We start from the raw sequence: 14,534 nt of genomic DNA on the forward strand, positions 1-14,534 counted from the left end.
GCTAACACCACTGCCACTGTGCCAGCTAGACCAGCAGCTAGGCTAACACCACTGCCACTGTGCCAGCTAGGCCAGTAGCTAGGCTAACACCACTGCCACTGTGCCAGCTAGGCCAGTAGCTAGGCCACCACCAATGCCACTGTGCCAGCTGGGCCAGCAGAAAGGCTACCACCACTGTCACTGTGCCAGCCAGGCTAGCAGCTAGTCTAACACCACTGCCACTGTGCCAGCTAGACCAGCAGCTAGGCTAACACCACTGCCACTGTGCCAGCTAGGCCAGCAGCAAGGCTACCACCACTGTCACTGTGCCAGCTAGGTCAGCAGGTAGGCTACCACCACAGCCACTGTGCCAGCTAGATCAGCAACTAGGCTAACATCACTGCCACTATGCCAGCTAGGCCAGCAGCTAGGCTAACACCACTGCCACTTTGCAAGCTAGACCAGCAGCTCGGCTAACACCACTGCCACTGTGCCAGCTAGGCCAGTAGCTAGGCCACCACCACTGCCACTGTGCCAGCTAGATCAGCAACTAGGCTAACACCACTGCCACTGTGCCAGCTGGGCCAGCAGCTAGGCTAACACCACTGCTACTGTGCCAGGCAGACCAGCAGCTAGGCTAATACCACTGCCACTGTGCCAGCTAGGCCAGTAGCTAGGCCACCACCACTGCCACTGTGCCAGCTAGACCAGCAGCAAGGCTACCACCACTGTCACTGTGCCAGCCAGGCTAGCAGCTAGGCTAACACCACTGCCACTGTGCCAGCTAGACCAGCAACTAGGCTAACACCACTGCCACTGTGCCAGTTTGACCAGCAGCTAGGCTAACACCATTGCCACTGTGCTAGCTAGACCAGCAGCTAGGCTACCACCACTGCCACTGTGCCAGCTAGACCAGCAGCTAGTCTACCACCACTGCCACTGTGCCAGCTAGACCAGCAGCAAGGCTACCACCACTGTCACTGTGCCAGCTAGGTCAGCAGGTAGGCTACCACAACTGCCACTGTGCCAGCTAGATCAGCAACTAGGCTAACACCACTGCCACTGTGCCAGCTAGGCCAGCAGCTAGGCTAACACCACTGCCACTGTGCCAGCTAGACCAGCAGCTAGGCTAACACCACTGCCACTGTGCCAGCTAGGCCAGTAGCTAGGCCACCACCACTGCCACTGTGCCAGCTAGAGCAGCAGCTAGGCTAACACCACTGCCACTGTGCCAGCTAGGCCAGCAGCTAGGCTAACACCACTGCTTCTGTGCCAGCTAGACCAGCAGCTAGGCTAACACCACTGCCACTGTGCCAGCTAGGCAAGCAGCTAGGCTAACACCACTGCCACTGTGCCAGCTAGACCAGCAGCTAGGCTAACACCACTGCCACTGTGCCAGCTAGGCCAGCAGCTAGGCTAACACCACTGCCACTGTGCCAGCTAGGCCAGCATCTAGGCTAACACCACTGCCACTGTGCCAGCTAGACCAGCAGCTAGGCTAACACCACTGCCACTGTGCCAGCTAGGCCATCAGCTAGGCCACCACCAGTGCCACTGTGCCAGCTAGAACAGCAGCTAGGCTACCACCACTTCCACTGTGCCAGCTAGGTTAGCAGCTAGGCTACCACCAATGCCACTTTTCTAGCTAGAGCAGCAGCTAGACTAACATCACTGTGTCAACTAGGCCAGCAGCTAGACTGCCACTAATGCCCCATTGCTAGCACTTAGGCTATCATGTAAGTAAGAGAAAGTTTAATATATATATCATAATTTAGAATAGTAATGTGTCTGGGCTATATTCAGTGGTGGCCTCTGCCTACCTTAATCCATCCCTGCCTCTGATTATATGACTTATATGAACATCCTCTCCATTTAATGATGTGTTGCATCTCCTGGCTTCTTACAGCTTTTGAATCTTGTGTTTTATGTCATTCTATGTACGGTAACTCATTTTATCAGTAATACATAATAACACACTTTATGTGGCTGATAAAAGACACACATTCATGAAGTTCATCTTACAACCCGAACCTTCATATATGATACTTCAAATACTGCACACAGTGGGGCACATTTACTAAGTTCGAATTTGAATGCATAAAAAGTGCGTCCCTCCGACTAGAACGGGATATGCGCCCATTCACTAATTGTGTCGCACGCGTGATAAATGTGGCGCATGAGTTGCGCCACAAAATTTAAGCATAAATAGTGCACAGCGAGGCTAATTGCACAGCTGGTATCTATCATGGCTGGGCGTCCAGAGCAGTCCACAGCAGCACCAGATGCTCCCAGTGCCATTTTTATGGAGCTACTCCGGCAGCAGTGTCCCCAGGTGTACGACTATGCCATCCGCGGAGCACGGGAGATGGAGGCGGAGAATCGTCAAGCCCCCCCAACATCTGTGGCCCCAGCATCCGCTGCTCCGGCTGCTGGTCCGTCCGCTGCTCCGTCCTCTGCTCCGTCCGCTGCTCCTGGGGATCACAGACCACCAGCTGCCGGGGATATGGATACTGGGGGCTCTGGTGCTGAAGATGAGGAGGAGCCTGGCCGGGCAAAGAAGGCACGTTTCACGGAACGTGAAACGGAAATATTGGTTGAGGAGGTATTGTTACATTTTTTTTACTTATTTATACTGTTGGTGTCCTGTTCGACTCTTTACCCACCGTTGCAGAGGGCGCGTTCACACGTTGCGTTTTGACCTGCGTTTTCATTGCGTTTGAAACGCATATACAACAGCTGAGGAGAGGTGATTTGCCTAATTTCATCACTGTTAACGCATGCGTTAACAAAACGCATCGTAAACGCGATGTTAACGCATGCGTTAACAAAGCGTTAACGCATGCGTTTTGTTAACGCATGCGTTAACATTGCGTTTACAAACGTAAACGGTAATGTAATTAGGCAAATTACCTCACATCAGCTGTTGTATATGCGTTCCAAACGCAATGAAAACGCAACCAAAACGCAACGTGTGAACGCGCCCAGAGTGTTTTTAATGAATGTTTTTTTTTTTTTGGTGGCTTTTGTCTTTTCCAGGTGACACAAAATTATGATCATCTTTTTGGCCGGCTGGCCGACTCAATTCCCCTGTCAGCCAAACACCACATTTGGCAGGGGATCACAGTGCGGATCAATGGCCTAGGTAAAAATTGCACTTTGAATAGTATTTGAAATTTTTTATGCTCACTTGGATTTTAAATCTTGAAGGTGAGTGGCCTTTGTATAATGTTTTTTTTTTTTTTTCGTTTGTTTTCAACTTTGCAGGAGTGGAATATCGTTCCGTTCCTGAGGTCCGCAAGAAGTGGTATGACTGCAGGAGGAGGCTGAAGGCCAAGCTGGCGAAGCACAAACAGTCAGCTCGGAGGACGGGTGGTGGCCCTAGTGTGGCCATGCGGATGTCGTGGGTGGAGCAGAAGATTAGCAAAACTATACACCCCGATCAAACTGAAGGGATCGGGGATTTTGACACCGATAATCTTGATTTTGGTATGTACGTTTTTATTTTATGTCTCTAATACTAATGTTTGGTTTCACTTTCAATAAATATTTTGCAATCCTTTTTGTAAGCGGCTACTGGGGCGTGGAGTAGCCAGACATGAGGCTACACATTGCGGCTACTCCACGCCCCAGTAGCCTCTTGACTCCTCCTAACCTGACATCATTGGCACGTAGCTCCTCGTAGCTGCGCGCTCTTGTCCGAGAAGCCGGAGTACTCCGCATGCGCAGTAGCTTTGGCTTTGTTCCCAAGATTGCACAGCCACGTGCCTGCGCTCTGCATAGTCTACCTATGCAGATTGCATTCATTCTCATATCTGAAGGTTCGTGGCACGGGACAGGTGTGTCTGCTCTGCTCACCAACTAATACCAACAACGATGCCACTGCCACCAATGTATTTTATGGGATTAGGCATATATGTTTGCCTGCTGGGCCCCCCCCCCCTGGGCAACGAGCAAGGGCCCCCCCCCCCTGGGCAACGAGCAAGGGCCCCCCGCCCCCTGGGCAACGAGCAGGGCCCCCCTGCCCCCCCCTTTCTTTCCCCCCCCCCCCTTCTCTGTGTCTTACAGGACCGGGCCTGCTGTGGACTACTTTGGATTTGGTGGACTCCAGCGAGGACCTGTAAATAAATATTGATTTAAATGGCTGACGAGGGTGTGTCTGGTTTTCTTTCTATAAAATATATTTTTACAATGATGTGTTTGTGTCATTCTGTATAATTAGCCATAGTAGTGGTGCTGTTTAGTTGACAGTGCTCATTACTAAGGCCTGAACTTATTGTAAAATGTTCATTTTTGTTTGGGCCAAATTTACAGTAACGCAGATTAAATTACCCCGGTACCCACCGCCACCAGGGGTGCTGGGAAGAGCCAGGTACAAACCAGCACCTGACCATCTAAAGATGGTCAGGTGCTGGGGCGGCTGCAGGCGGTTATTGTTGCACTGGAATAGCCCCCTAACAGTGTGCTTTCCAAGCTCATTAATGGCAGCCTGCTGCCGCTGCTTTTTGTATCTTGCTGGTTTTAAAAATTGGGGGGAATCCACGTCATTTTTTTTGTCATGAAAATTTACACAAAATTTAATATATTGATGTGGGGCTCACCTGATTTTTAACATCAGCCAGATAAAAAAAAGCAGCAGCAGCCTGCCATTACTGATCTGGGATATCCCTCTGTTAGGGGGCTATTCCAGCGCAACAATAACAGCCTGCAGCAGCACCAGAACCTGACCATCTTTAGATGGCCAGGTGCTGGTTTGTACCCGGCTCTTCCCGGCACCCCTGGTGGCGGTGGGTACCGGGGTAATTTAATCTGTGTTACTGTAAATTTGGCCAAAACAAAAATGGCCATTTTAAAGTAAGGACAGTGCTCATGACTAAGGCATGAAAACTAAACAGCACCACTACTATGGCTAATTATACAGAATGACACAAACACATCATTGTATAAATATATTTTATTAAAAGAAAGCCAGACACACCCTCGTCAGCCATTTTAATCAATATTTATTTACAGGTCCTCGTCGGAGTCCACTGAATCCAAAGTAGTCCACAGCAGGCCCGGTCCTTGAAGACAACAAAAAACACACACAAAAAAAAGGGGGTAGGGGGCCATGCTTGTGCACTAGGGGGCTGTTGGCCATGCTCGTTGCCTAAAGGGTTGTGGAACATATGTCTAATCATATAAAATAAATTGCCATCAGTGTAATTGTTCATAGTATAAGTTGGTGAGCATAGCTAGGTTGAAATTATAATTACTGTGCCTATAGGATACATTGTTGGCAGTGGGAATCGTGTTTGGTATTAGTTGAGCATAGCATACTCCCCTGTCCCGTGCCCCAAACCTTCACATAAGACAAGCTATGAGGAGCTGCGCACCGATGATGTCAGGTTAGGAGGAGCAGTGAGGCTACTGGGGCGTGGAGTATGCATGACATCTTGCCTCATGTCCGGCTACTCCACGCCCCAGTAGCCGCTTATCAAAAAATACAGAATAGGGCCATAAAGATTTTAATTTAAAAATGGTGGATGGGAGGATTAGCTCGAAAAAGTGCTTTCAACATGTACTATACATTCACCTCCCACCTGTTCTACCTTTCTCGGTAGATTCGTTGAGGTAGCTTCCATTTAAGTGTGGCTATCATTTTTAATTTAAGGTTACAGCACTCTATAGTTTTTGATTTGTAATTTACTTTGTTTTATCAACAGGGAGGGCTGCTCCACCCACGGCACCGCAGGCTGCACCACCACCAGCAAATGAGGCTGCACCCGGACCTCCATGTGCTTCGCCAGCCACTCCTCCTGCAGTCGTATCACTTGGTGGGTCCAGTGGGGATGAGGCTCCTGAAGCGGTGCCTGCTGAAGATAGGCCCATCACACTTTGCATATTTTCCAGCTATATGGATAAAAGCCTGGAAGCGATGGGCCTAATTCAGCAGGAACTCCGAAGGCATGGCCGGATGGTGGAGGAGGGGTTCCAGCTTATTAGTCGAGATTTCAGAGCTCTCATCAATATTCTGGAACTCCTCATCCACCAAGGAACTGCGGCTCAGGGGGGGAGTGTGAGTGTCCCTCCATTCTCCCCACCCCAGGTCCCCACTGGTGGGGATCCAGTGACACAGGCCAGCCCTGCCCCCGAATCCCCGATTCAGCTTCCAACTGATCAGGATTCGGGGTGCAGTTACGCACCATCGCTGGCAGGTGCACTGGATCCCTCTCCAGTGGTCCTGGGCCCTTCCCCTGAAGCCACGTTCCTACTTTCGGTCAAGGAGGAACTTAGCTCCTCGGCTTCAAATCCACCGGGCACATCTGGGAGTTCTGTGGTGACGCGGCGGCAGGCAAAAAGGGGGAAGGGGCCTGTCCGTCGTTCATCACGTTCTTCCAAACCGTAATTTTCTTTTTTTTTTTTTTTTTACTTTATTTATTTTTGTTTTCTTTATTTTGATCAAAAATGACAAATACATTTTTGATCTACTTTGTCTTCCTCTGAGCTGAAATTATTGTACTAAAGAATGAAAAGCATGGATACAATTTGACATTGCATTTACTTTAATGCAATTCTAAATTTACAGACATTAAGGCATAACAAAAAAAAATGGTAACTGGCAGATCACTTTAAAAGTAAATCTCAGTGACTTGCATGCGCCTTAGTTGTCCCGCTCTATTGGTGGGTTGAGCAGACACATCCCCCTGATGCTCTATATGCTCAGTTAAATCTGTTGCAAGGTCAATTTCTAGCCTGTTGGCTGTCGCAATGTTGTGGAACATGCAACAGACTATAATGACCTTGCACACAATGGGGGGTTTGTAGAGCATAGCCCCCCCTGAAAAATCCAGGCAGCGGAACCGACTCTTGAGAATTCCAAAGGTCCTCTCAATGGCACTTCTGGTTCTTCGATGTGCTCGGTTGAATCTCCTCTCCTTAGGGGTACTTGGCCGCAAATATGGTGTCATCAACCATGGCAATAATTTGTAGCCATTATCACCTAAAAACAGGACAAAGTAAAGCTAATTAGCTTAATTTCAAAAATGAGGCAGCATTCACACAAACATCTGCCTGCCGGGCGTCCGTGTGCTCCGTGTAATGGAGAGGAGGAGGGGTGACCGCTCTCCATAGCAATGCATGGGGGCTGCCCGTAACACAGGGAAACATAGGACATGTGTTAGCTTCCCCCCCCCCCCCCCATGTACGGTGTTGCATGTGTGCTGCACCATATTGCTCTGTGCGGCCATTGCCATCTATGGGGACATATGTATGGCCGTAAGTTTGCAGCTGTACATATGTCCCCCATACAGTAGTGTGAGTGGAGCCTTAGTCTGAGCTTAGACTGACATTTTTGGATTATCCTCACAATATCCGTTTTTTGCTTGGAATCTGCTTGGTTTATCAGTGACAATAATGCAAGTTATTTGCATTTGGGGATGTCTTCTTTTTCAACAATATTTTTCACAAAACATGATGGTAGTTAAAGGGGTTTTCCAACAAACGAAAGTTAAGCCGTATCCATGAGATATTGCCTAACTTCATGATCAGTGCTGAGACCCCCACAGACTGCAAAAATGACTAATGGAGCAGATGGCCGTGCATGCCCATTCAGCTCCATTAATCTCTATGGAGCTGACAGAGATTGGTGAGCGCTGTGCTCGGCAAGATCACTCACCTCCATAGAGATTAATTGAGCAAAACAGTCATGTTCAGCCATCTGCTCCATTAGTCTGACTGAGCGGCGAGGGCTACATTGTTTATGCAATATGTGGGGGTCTCAGCACTGATCATGGAGTTAGGTCCTATCCAGTGGATAGGGCTAAACTTTATTTTGTGGGAAAACCCCTTTAGATTGTGAGGTTTACCAGTTCAGTCACATGTCCATGGACAAAGTAGGTGTTTGTAACTGATACCCCTCAGTATGTATTTGTAAATTAGGCTTAACCCCGCACTTTTTTTTCCTTTGTTCACTCTCTCTTAACGCCGGTTTCGTCCAATTAATTTCATATGCTGAGAATGTGTTTTGTTTAAATTTTTTTGCCTTTTTTTTTTGTTTTTTTCATTTGTGTGTGTTAACATTTTTGTTTACATTATGTAAACTTTTGAATAAAAAATGCAATACAGTAAACAAAACTCTTCACAGTTTATGAAAAGCATAATTAAAGACACACCTTATGGAGCATGACCACATTTTAAGTGTTTAGTAATTGAAAGAGCATTCACATTCACTTACCAAGCAGAAAGGCGTCCCTGTACAATTCACTCTGGAGCCGGCGATTGAGGGCACAGTTATCAAAGATAAAGGAATCGTGTGTCGAGCCAGGGTACTTTGCGACCACATTAGTGATGATGTTATTGGGGTCCACGGTGACCTGCACATTAATAGATCTAAACATTTTTCTATTGCGGTACTGATATTCATCGGCCGCAGGAGGCACCAACGCCACATGTGTGCAGTCGATTAGCCCGATCACTTTGGGCATCCCCGCTACTTGCTCAAACTCCGCTTGCGTCCTCCGGGTGGCATCAGCAGTTTTGGGGAAGGAGATGTACTGTGTACAGAGCTTAAACAGCTCATCCACTACCTCGTGGAAAAAACGGCTGAAGGTTGGTTGCGAAAAACCAAAACGCTCAGCAATGCAGTGCTGGAAGGACGCGTTAGCCATATAATAGATGGCCGAGACCATCTTGGTGAGTCCAGGCACTGCATGTGACCGTCCGGTTTTTGCCCCGATGGCTACTTCAAGCTTCTCATAGAGGCTTAGGATTGAAGCTCTATCCAGCCGAAACTGCTGATACACCTCCGCGTCCGTAAAATCTGAAAAGGACACACGAGGACGGAACACTCGAGGACGCCTCCTCTGCCTCCGTCTGCGCTGTCTAGCCATGATGCGGTCATTTTGAATGGCCACGTAGACGATCGGAAGCATATCCATTGTCCTAGAAGAAAGAATATGGAATATTTATTTTTTTATGCTCATATTGGCAGATTGGTCAGATAAGGTCTGTTACTTTGTGAGTAATTTTAACTTACACTACAAATTTGTTTAATCCCAATTTGTGGTAAATACTAAACACATTTTTAGTTTTTCCTGGGCCTCTCTTCAAATTTGTTTAAAGTTTTTTCAAATTTGCATTTTAAAGTGTGACTTACCTTTGCAAAAGCTTTTTTGACGAGTGTTTGTCTTCTTATTACCACCAATCTCCACTCCTGTTTTACAAATTGGATTGTTATTTTTTCCAAAATCAAGCCTTTTTTGAAATTTAGAATTGAACATGTACTTACCTTTTAGCAAAATTTCAATGGATTTATTGTGCACGATCACCAGTCAAATTTTCCACTCTCCTTCAAAACCCTCGACTCCTAACTCTCTCCATTTTGTTTTTTTTTTGGAAACCATTTTATATTTTTTCCCTAAATTGTGTCGCACACACCTTTACCTTGTTCCAACAAGCATAATAGCAATCAGTTTACTCATGCGACACTTTTTGTGTCGCGGTTTGAATACTGTCGCACGGGGGTTTCCCCCCTGTGTTTTCGCGCTTAATTATGCGCGTCCCCTTTGTGTCGCGCGCTATTCAAATTTAGGCGCACGGCACGTCAGATTGTGTCGCGCGCTTTCGCCATTTCCCTGGTTCTATCCTTGTATTTGTGGCGCATGCACGGCGGATTGTGGCGCGAATATATTGAAAATCTGACGCCAGCAGCAGCGTCATAAATAGAAGCCACACCTGCAACTACAGCAGATACCGTGCACAGCAGCCAGGGAACAATACTGAGAATTGTAAGTACCCACAACAACACAAAATACACCCAAAACAAGGCAAAAAGAGTGGAAAAAGGCCAAAAAGAGAGATAAGAAGGGTGGATATACAGGGCAATGTAAAGGACAGTGAAGAAACACAAGCTAATGGCACAGCACATGTTGCAGGGGGATCGCATCGTCAGAATTACATGAGTTTAACATCATAACTTCTAATCCCTTCACATAGATCTATATTGTCGTGAACGAGGAGGGAACAACCTTTCGAAAAGCAAGATGGCCACATCCTCAGGTAAAGCGCTCAATACATTTTATATAACTCCAAAATAAACCTAGAAATGCAATGTTCACACAGAGTTTTCAATTAGGGTGTTTTCTATTCAAAATCACAGTATTACATAAAAGAAAATGAAAAAATGATTTTTACAGCAAAAAAGGTTTTTATGTGTCATCACCAAAATATAAACATTTACATCAAAGTATAAGGTCATGGGCGCATGCGTCACTAGCTACGCTTTGAAGTGCAGTGCTAGCGCAATGGGGGCGCACCCTGGGCTGGACACATTTTCATATGCATTGAAAGGCATCTACTGGTTAAGCAATCACGTGCGTTACACTGGACACACTAATGTTTTTTTTTTGTGAGGCCCAAAACCATGCACTTTTAAACGCAGGACTAGCGCTGTCCAACTGCACCGTGTGATTCCGTTTTTGGCTAATACACATGCATTTAGTTGAAGCCCTTAGCGCTCTGCACGGTAGCTGTACTGCACTGAGATGATGCCGGTTCAGCTCTGCACAGGAGCCAAGCCGCCATCGGGGGTTGCGGGATGTCAGCGTTAATCTACCGCTGACATCCACAGCTAACACCCGCGGTCGGAGTGGGCTCCAATCGTGGTTGTTTATTCCGTTAAATGACGCGACCGCACCATTTAACATGCCTTCCGGGGTTCTTTACCCCACTATCGGCGCCCCAGCGATGTTTTGGGGTGCGCCAATCGCTGCTATGGCACCTCTGGGGTCCGATCGGGACCCCAGAGAAGCCTGAAGGCAGGGCCTTTAAGATGGCGTCTGTGACGTCATCTTAAAGGCAAAGTGTCAGCCTATGCATCTGCATAGGCAGACACTGCTAATACTCTGCAATACATGAGTATTGCAGGGTATTATCATGACCAAGCAATCAGATGATTGCTTGGTCATGTCCCGTGGTGGATCAAGAAAAAAAAAAAGGAAAAGAAAATGTTTTTCATGAAAAAAAAAATTAACAAATCAATAAAAATGGCCATAAGGCCCAAAAAATATAAAGATACAAATTACGCACAAAAAAGTCAAAATCATAACACAAACCCCACATATATAGTATCACCGCGTCCGTAACAATCCATAGAATAAAACAAAATAACTATTGGACCCATATGATGAACGCCATAAATCAAAAAATTACAAACCCACCAAAAATTCGGATTTTACCTATTATATCCCACTAAAAATGCAATACAAAGTGATCAACAAAACATATGTAGTCCAGAATGATACTGTTGCAAAGTACAACATGTCCCGCAAAAAACAAGCCATCAACCAGCTGTGTATGCCACTTTGAAGACGGCGATACAAAAATGAGAGATTTTACAACACATTAGCATTTTATTTTCCAAATTTATTAAAACATAAGAAAAAATATTCATGTCTGGTATCCCCGTAATCGTATCGACCCATAGAATAAAGATAACAGGATTATTAGGCTATACGGTGAAAAAAAAAAATTTTTGTTAACTAATCCAGTACAGAATTGATTCTTTTCTACTCATGACCTCAAAACAAGTTAAAAATTTACTACAATAGGAGATACCAACCACAAAATGGTAACACTGGAAAAAGCATCTCATCTCGCAAAAAAAATGCCGTCACATGGCCCAAATAACGTAAAAGAAAAAATTTAATAGCCTTCAAAAGGGGGCAACGAGAAAACTAAAATCCTGGCAGCTGCAGGGTGCTCCTTCCCTTCTGTGCCTCGCTGTGCCCCCATAACACAAGTAATGTCCACATGTGGGGGGTCTCTGCACTCTGGAGAAATTGTTGAACACATTTTAGGGTGTGTTTTTGCTTTTTATCTTTTTGAAATGTGTAAATTTTAGGCCTAAATGAACATATAAGCAACAAAAATTGACCATTCAAAATTTCACAACCATTTGGATTCAATTACTAGGAAGATCTCAAGGAGTTAACAATCTTCGTAAATGCTGCTTCTGATATCATGAGGGGTGCAGATTTGAAAATGGGTTTGTTATATATGGGGTTTAGATGCGAAAAATATTACAATTCAGTGAAAACACTATTTATCCACAAAATTCCCAATTTAACAAAAAATATATATATTTGTAAGCTGCGCAACATCAAAAATAATTATCGAGACATTTTTTTAATTAATGCAAATGTAAATAAGACGATTGGAAATGTTATTCTGCAACTTATTTAGGTTGAAAATCATCTGCATGAAAATGCAATGATTCTAAATTTTGACAAGGTCACATTTATCCCAAAACTCCAATTTGTGACATTTTTTAGGGAAATCAAAGCAAAAAATAACAGCCAACATTTACCAATAAAATGAAGTACAAGATGTGTGGAATCGTTTAGATTAGTAAAAGTGTTCAAAAGTTATAACCATATAAAGCAAACCATATCACAATCCCAAAAATCGGGCTGAGCCTTAGGCTAGATTCACACTGCTGTTGCCCGCCCGTACCGTACCGTAGCGGGCAACGGCAGTGCACGGGGAGAGGAGGAGGAGGTGAGCGCAGCTCCCCCCCGCCCCTCTATATAGGAAGTAATGGTGCACGGCGCCGTACTACGGAGAAAGATAGGACAGGTCCTATCTTTTTCTGGGGTACGAAGCGGTACGGTGCCGCACGTGTGCTGCACCGTACCGCTCCCGTAGTGCGCCAGGCGCCCATTGCCGTCTATGGGGGACGTATATCGGCCGTATATACGTCCCCCATACAGTCGTGTGAATGTAGCCTTAAGCTGTAAAATGGCTGCGTCCTTAAGGGGTTAATACACAATGCAAAGACTATGAAAACACACCATGAGAAGAAGGTCGAAGACACCAGACATGTGATAGGCAACACAAATTCCGAGCACAACAAGATCAGGGTAAACCCAATGCAAATCTTTGAAACAAATCTATCATAAATAATTTTTGAATTTAATATTGGTAAAAATCACAAATATCTTGCGTTCTTGTATTTTACAGATGAAAGCCAGGCAGGCACCAGCAGCGGCAAGAGAAAGCAGAAGAAGCGCGCCCCTTTTGATCGAGCAGAGCTCGTCGCTTTGATAACCATCTGCGACGAGCGGGGCTACGACCTGCTCCGTGAGACTGGTAGCTATAAAGCTAAGACCAAAATCATGGAGCAGGTCCAAGCCCATCTGCTCGAGAAATACGGCCGGTACCATTCCGTCCGACAGTTGCAGAAGTGGTTCTCGGACATAAAGGTCCGTGAGGAGCGCTTTTTGGAGCGAGTCCGAAGCCGGAACCGCTCTGCAAAAGGTTAGAAGATACAACTTGGTTCTCTAAGTAATGACATGTCTGTGCATTTTTTGATGATTTCTCTTTTTCTTTCTAGCCGGACGGGAGAGGGCACCGGCCGTAGAAGGGGCCTCTTCTTCTGCTTCTGTTGCTGCTGCTGTTGTGGTGGATGTTGGGGACGACTCTCCCCCTCCACCAAGCCCTGTGCCACCTGGCCAAGAGGTAAAGACTGGCATCCTTTTAGGAATCTAAGATGTTGAAAATTTAATATATACAAATTACTTTGTAATTAGAATTAATTTATATATATATTTTTTTTTTTTACAGGATCTTGCTGTGGCTCCGGAGGAGGAGATGGTTACCCTGGTGCTGGAACCAGTGGAAGACCCACATGAAGAGGTCCAGCCACCAGAGGTAGCCACCACAGCAGTGGCCGAGGGTCTTCAGATGTCCATCGGTGAGCAGCTCCTCCATGAAATGGAGCTGCTCAACCGAAAGATGGACATTCTGATGGCCCATTTCGAAAGGTTGTTCCACCCTCCTCGTTCTTAAGTTTGTTGTTAACCATTTTTTTTTTTTGTTATTTTAAAAGATTTTGTTTAAAAAAAATTTAAAAATGTAAAAAAAATTTAAAAAACAAAACAAAAAAAAAAATATAAAAATGTTTAAAAAAAAAAAAAAATTAAAAAAATGTTTGACCCAAAAAAAAAAAAAAAAAATTACCTTTTTACCATGATTATCCCCCAAAACAGGCAACGGTGTTAGTAAAGTTGTCTTTTTACCATGATTATCCCCCAAAACAGGCAATGGTGTTAGTAAAGTTGTCTTTTTACCATGATTATCCGCCAAAACAGGCAACGGTGTTTGTAAAGTTGTCTTTTTACCATGATTATCCCCCAAAACAGGCAACGGTGTTAGTAAAGTTGTCTTTTTACCATGATTATCCCCCAAAACAGGCAATGGTGTTAGTAAAGTTGTCTTTTTACCATGATTATCCGCCAAAACAGGCAACGGTGTTAGTAAAGTTGTCTTTTTACCATGATTATCCCCCAAAACAGGCAACGGTGTTAGTAAAGTTGTCTTTTTACCATGATTATCCGCCAAAACAGGCAACGGTGTTTGTAAAGTTGTCTTTTTACCATGATTATCCCCCAAAACAGGCAACGGTGTTAGTAAAGTTGTCTTTTTACCATGATTATCCCCCAAAACAGGCAATGGTGTTTGTAAAGTTGTCTTTTTACCATGATTATCCCCCAAAACAGGCAATGGTGTTAGTAAAGTTG

General features: G+C 45.3%; 3 protein-coding genes across 3 annotated transcripts; 2 read left to right on the plus strand and 1 right to left on the minus strand.

Moving 5' to 3' along the window:
• The first annotated feature begins 2,224 nt into the window (after nt 1–2,224).
• On the plus strand, nt 2,225–6,364 carry LOC140065222 (uncharacterized). The gene is made up of 4 exons (XM_072112824.1): nt 2,225–2,581; nt 3,016–3,121; nt 3,244–3,465; nt 5,682–6,364. The coding sequence occupies exons 1-4, from the start codon at nt 2,225–2,227 to the stop codon at nt 6,362–6,364; spliced, it is 1,368 nt and encodes a 455-aa protein (XP_071968925.1).
• A 139-nt stretch (nt 6,365–6,503) lies between these two features.
• Nucleotides 6,504–10,104, minus strand: LOC140066128 (putative nuclease HARBI1). The gene is made up of 3 exons (XM_072113671.1): nt 9,113–10,104; nt 8,192–8,898; nt 6,504–6,958 (listed from the first exon to the last, which is right to left on the minus strand). The coding sequence occupies exons 2-3, from the start codon at nt 8,892–8,894 to the stop codon at nt 6,588–6,590; spliced, it is 1,074 nt and encodes a 357-aa protein (XP_071969772.1). The 5' UTR covers nt 8,895–8,898; nt 9,113–10,104; the 3' UTR covers nt 6,504–6,587.
• Nucleotides 9,999–13,803, plus strand: LOC140065223 (uncharacterized). Its single transcript, XM_072112825.1, has 4 exons — nt 9,999–10,014; nt 12,976–13,272; nt 13,349–13,473; nt 13,579–13,803. The coding sequence occupies exons 1-4, from the start codon at nt 9,999–10,001 to the stop codon at nt 13,801–13,803; spliced, it is 663 nt and encodes a 220-aa protein (XP_071968926.1).
• Nucleotides 13,804–14,534: the final 731 nt, after the last annotated feature.

Source organism: Engystomops pustulosus, chromosome 6, assembly GCF_040894005.1.
Source record: "Engystomops pustulosus chromosome 6, aEngPut4.maternal, whole genome shotgun sequence".
Taxonomy (NCBI): Eukaryota; Metazoa; Chordata; class Amphibia; order Anura; family Leptodactylidae; genus Engystomops; species Engystomops pustulosus.

Bases quoted from the DNA above. Each gene is read 5' to 3' on its own strand.
- LOC140066128 (XM_072113671.1), bottom strand. From the start codon at position 8,894: ATGGATATGCTTCCGATCGTCTACGTGGCCATTCAAAATGACCGCATC. The intron at 6,959-8,191 runs GTAAGTGAATGT...TCCTGTTTTTAG, and splicing joins CAGGGACGCCTTTCTGCTTG to GTGATAATGGCTACAAATTA.
- LOC140065223 (XM_072112825.1), top strand. The intron at 13,273-13,348 runs GTTAGAAGATAC...TTTTCTTTCTAG, and splicing joins CCGGAACCGCTCTGCAAAAG to CCGGACGGGAGAGGGCACCG. The intron at 13,474-13,578 runs GTAAAGACTGGC...TTTTTTTTACAG, and splicing joins CTGTGCCACCTGGCCAAGAG to GATCTTGCTGTGGCTCCGGA.
- LOC140065222 (XM_072112824.1), top strand. From the start codon at position 2,225: ATGGCTGGGCGTCCAGAGCAGTCCACAGCAGCACCAGATGCTCCCAGT. The intron at 3,122-3,243 runs GTAAAAATTGCA...TCAACTTTGCAG, and splicing joins AGTGCGGATCAATGGCCTAG to GAGTGGAATATCGTTCCGTT. The intron at 3,466-5,681 runs GTATGTACGTTT...TTTTATCAACAG, and splicing joins CACCGATAATCTTGATTTTG to GGAGGGCTGCTCCACCCACG.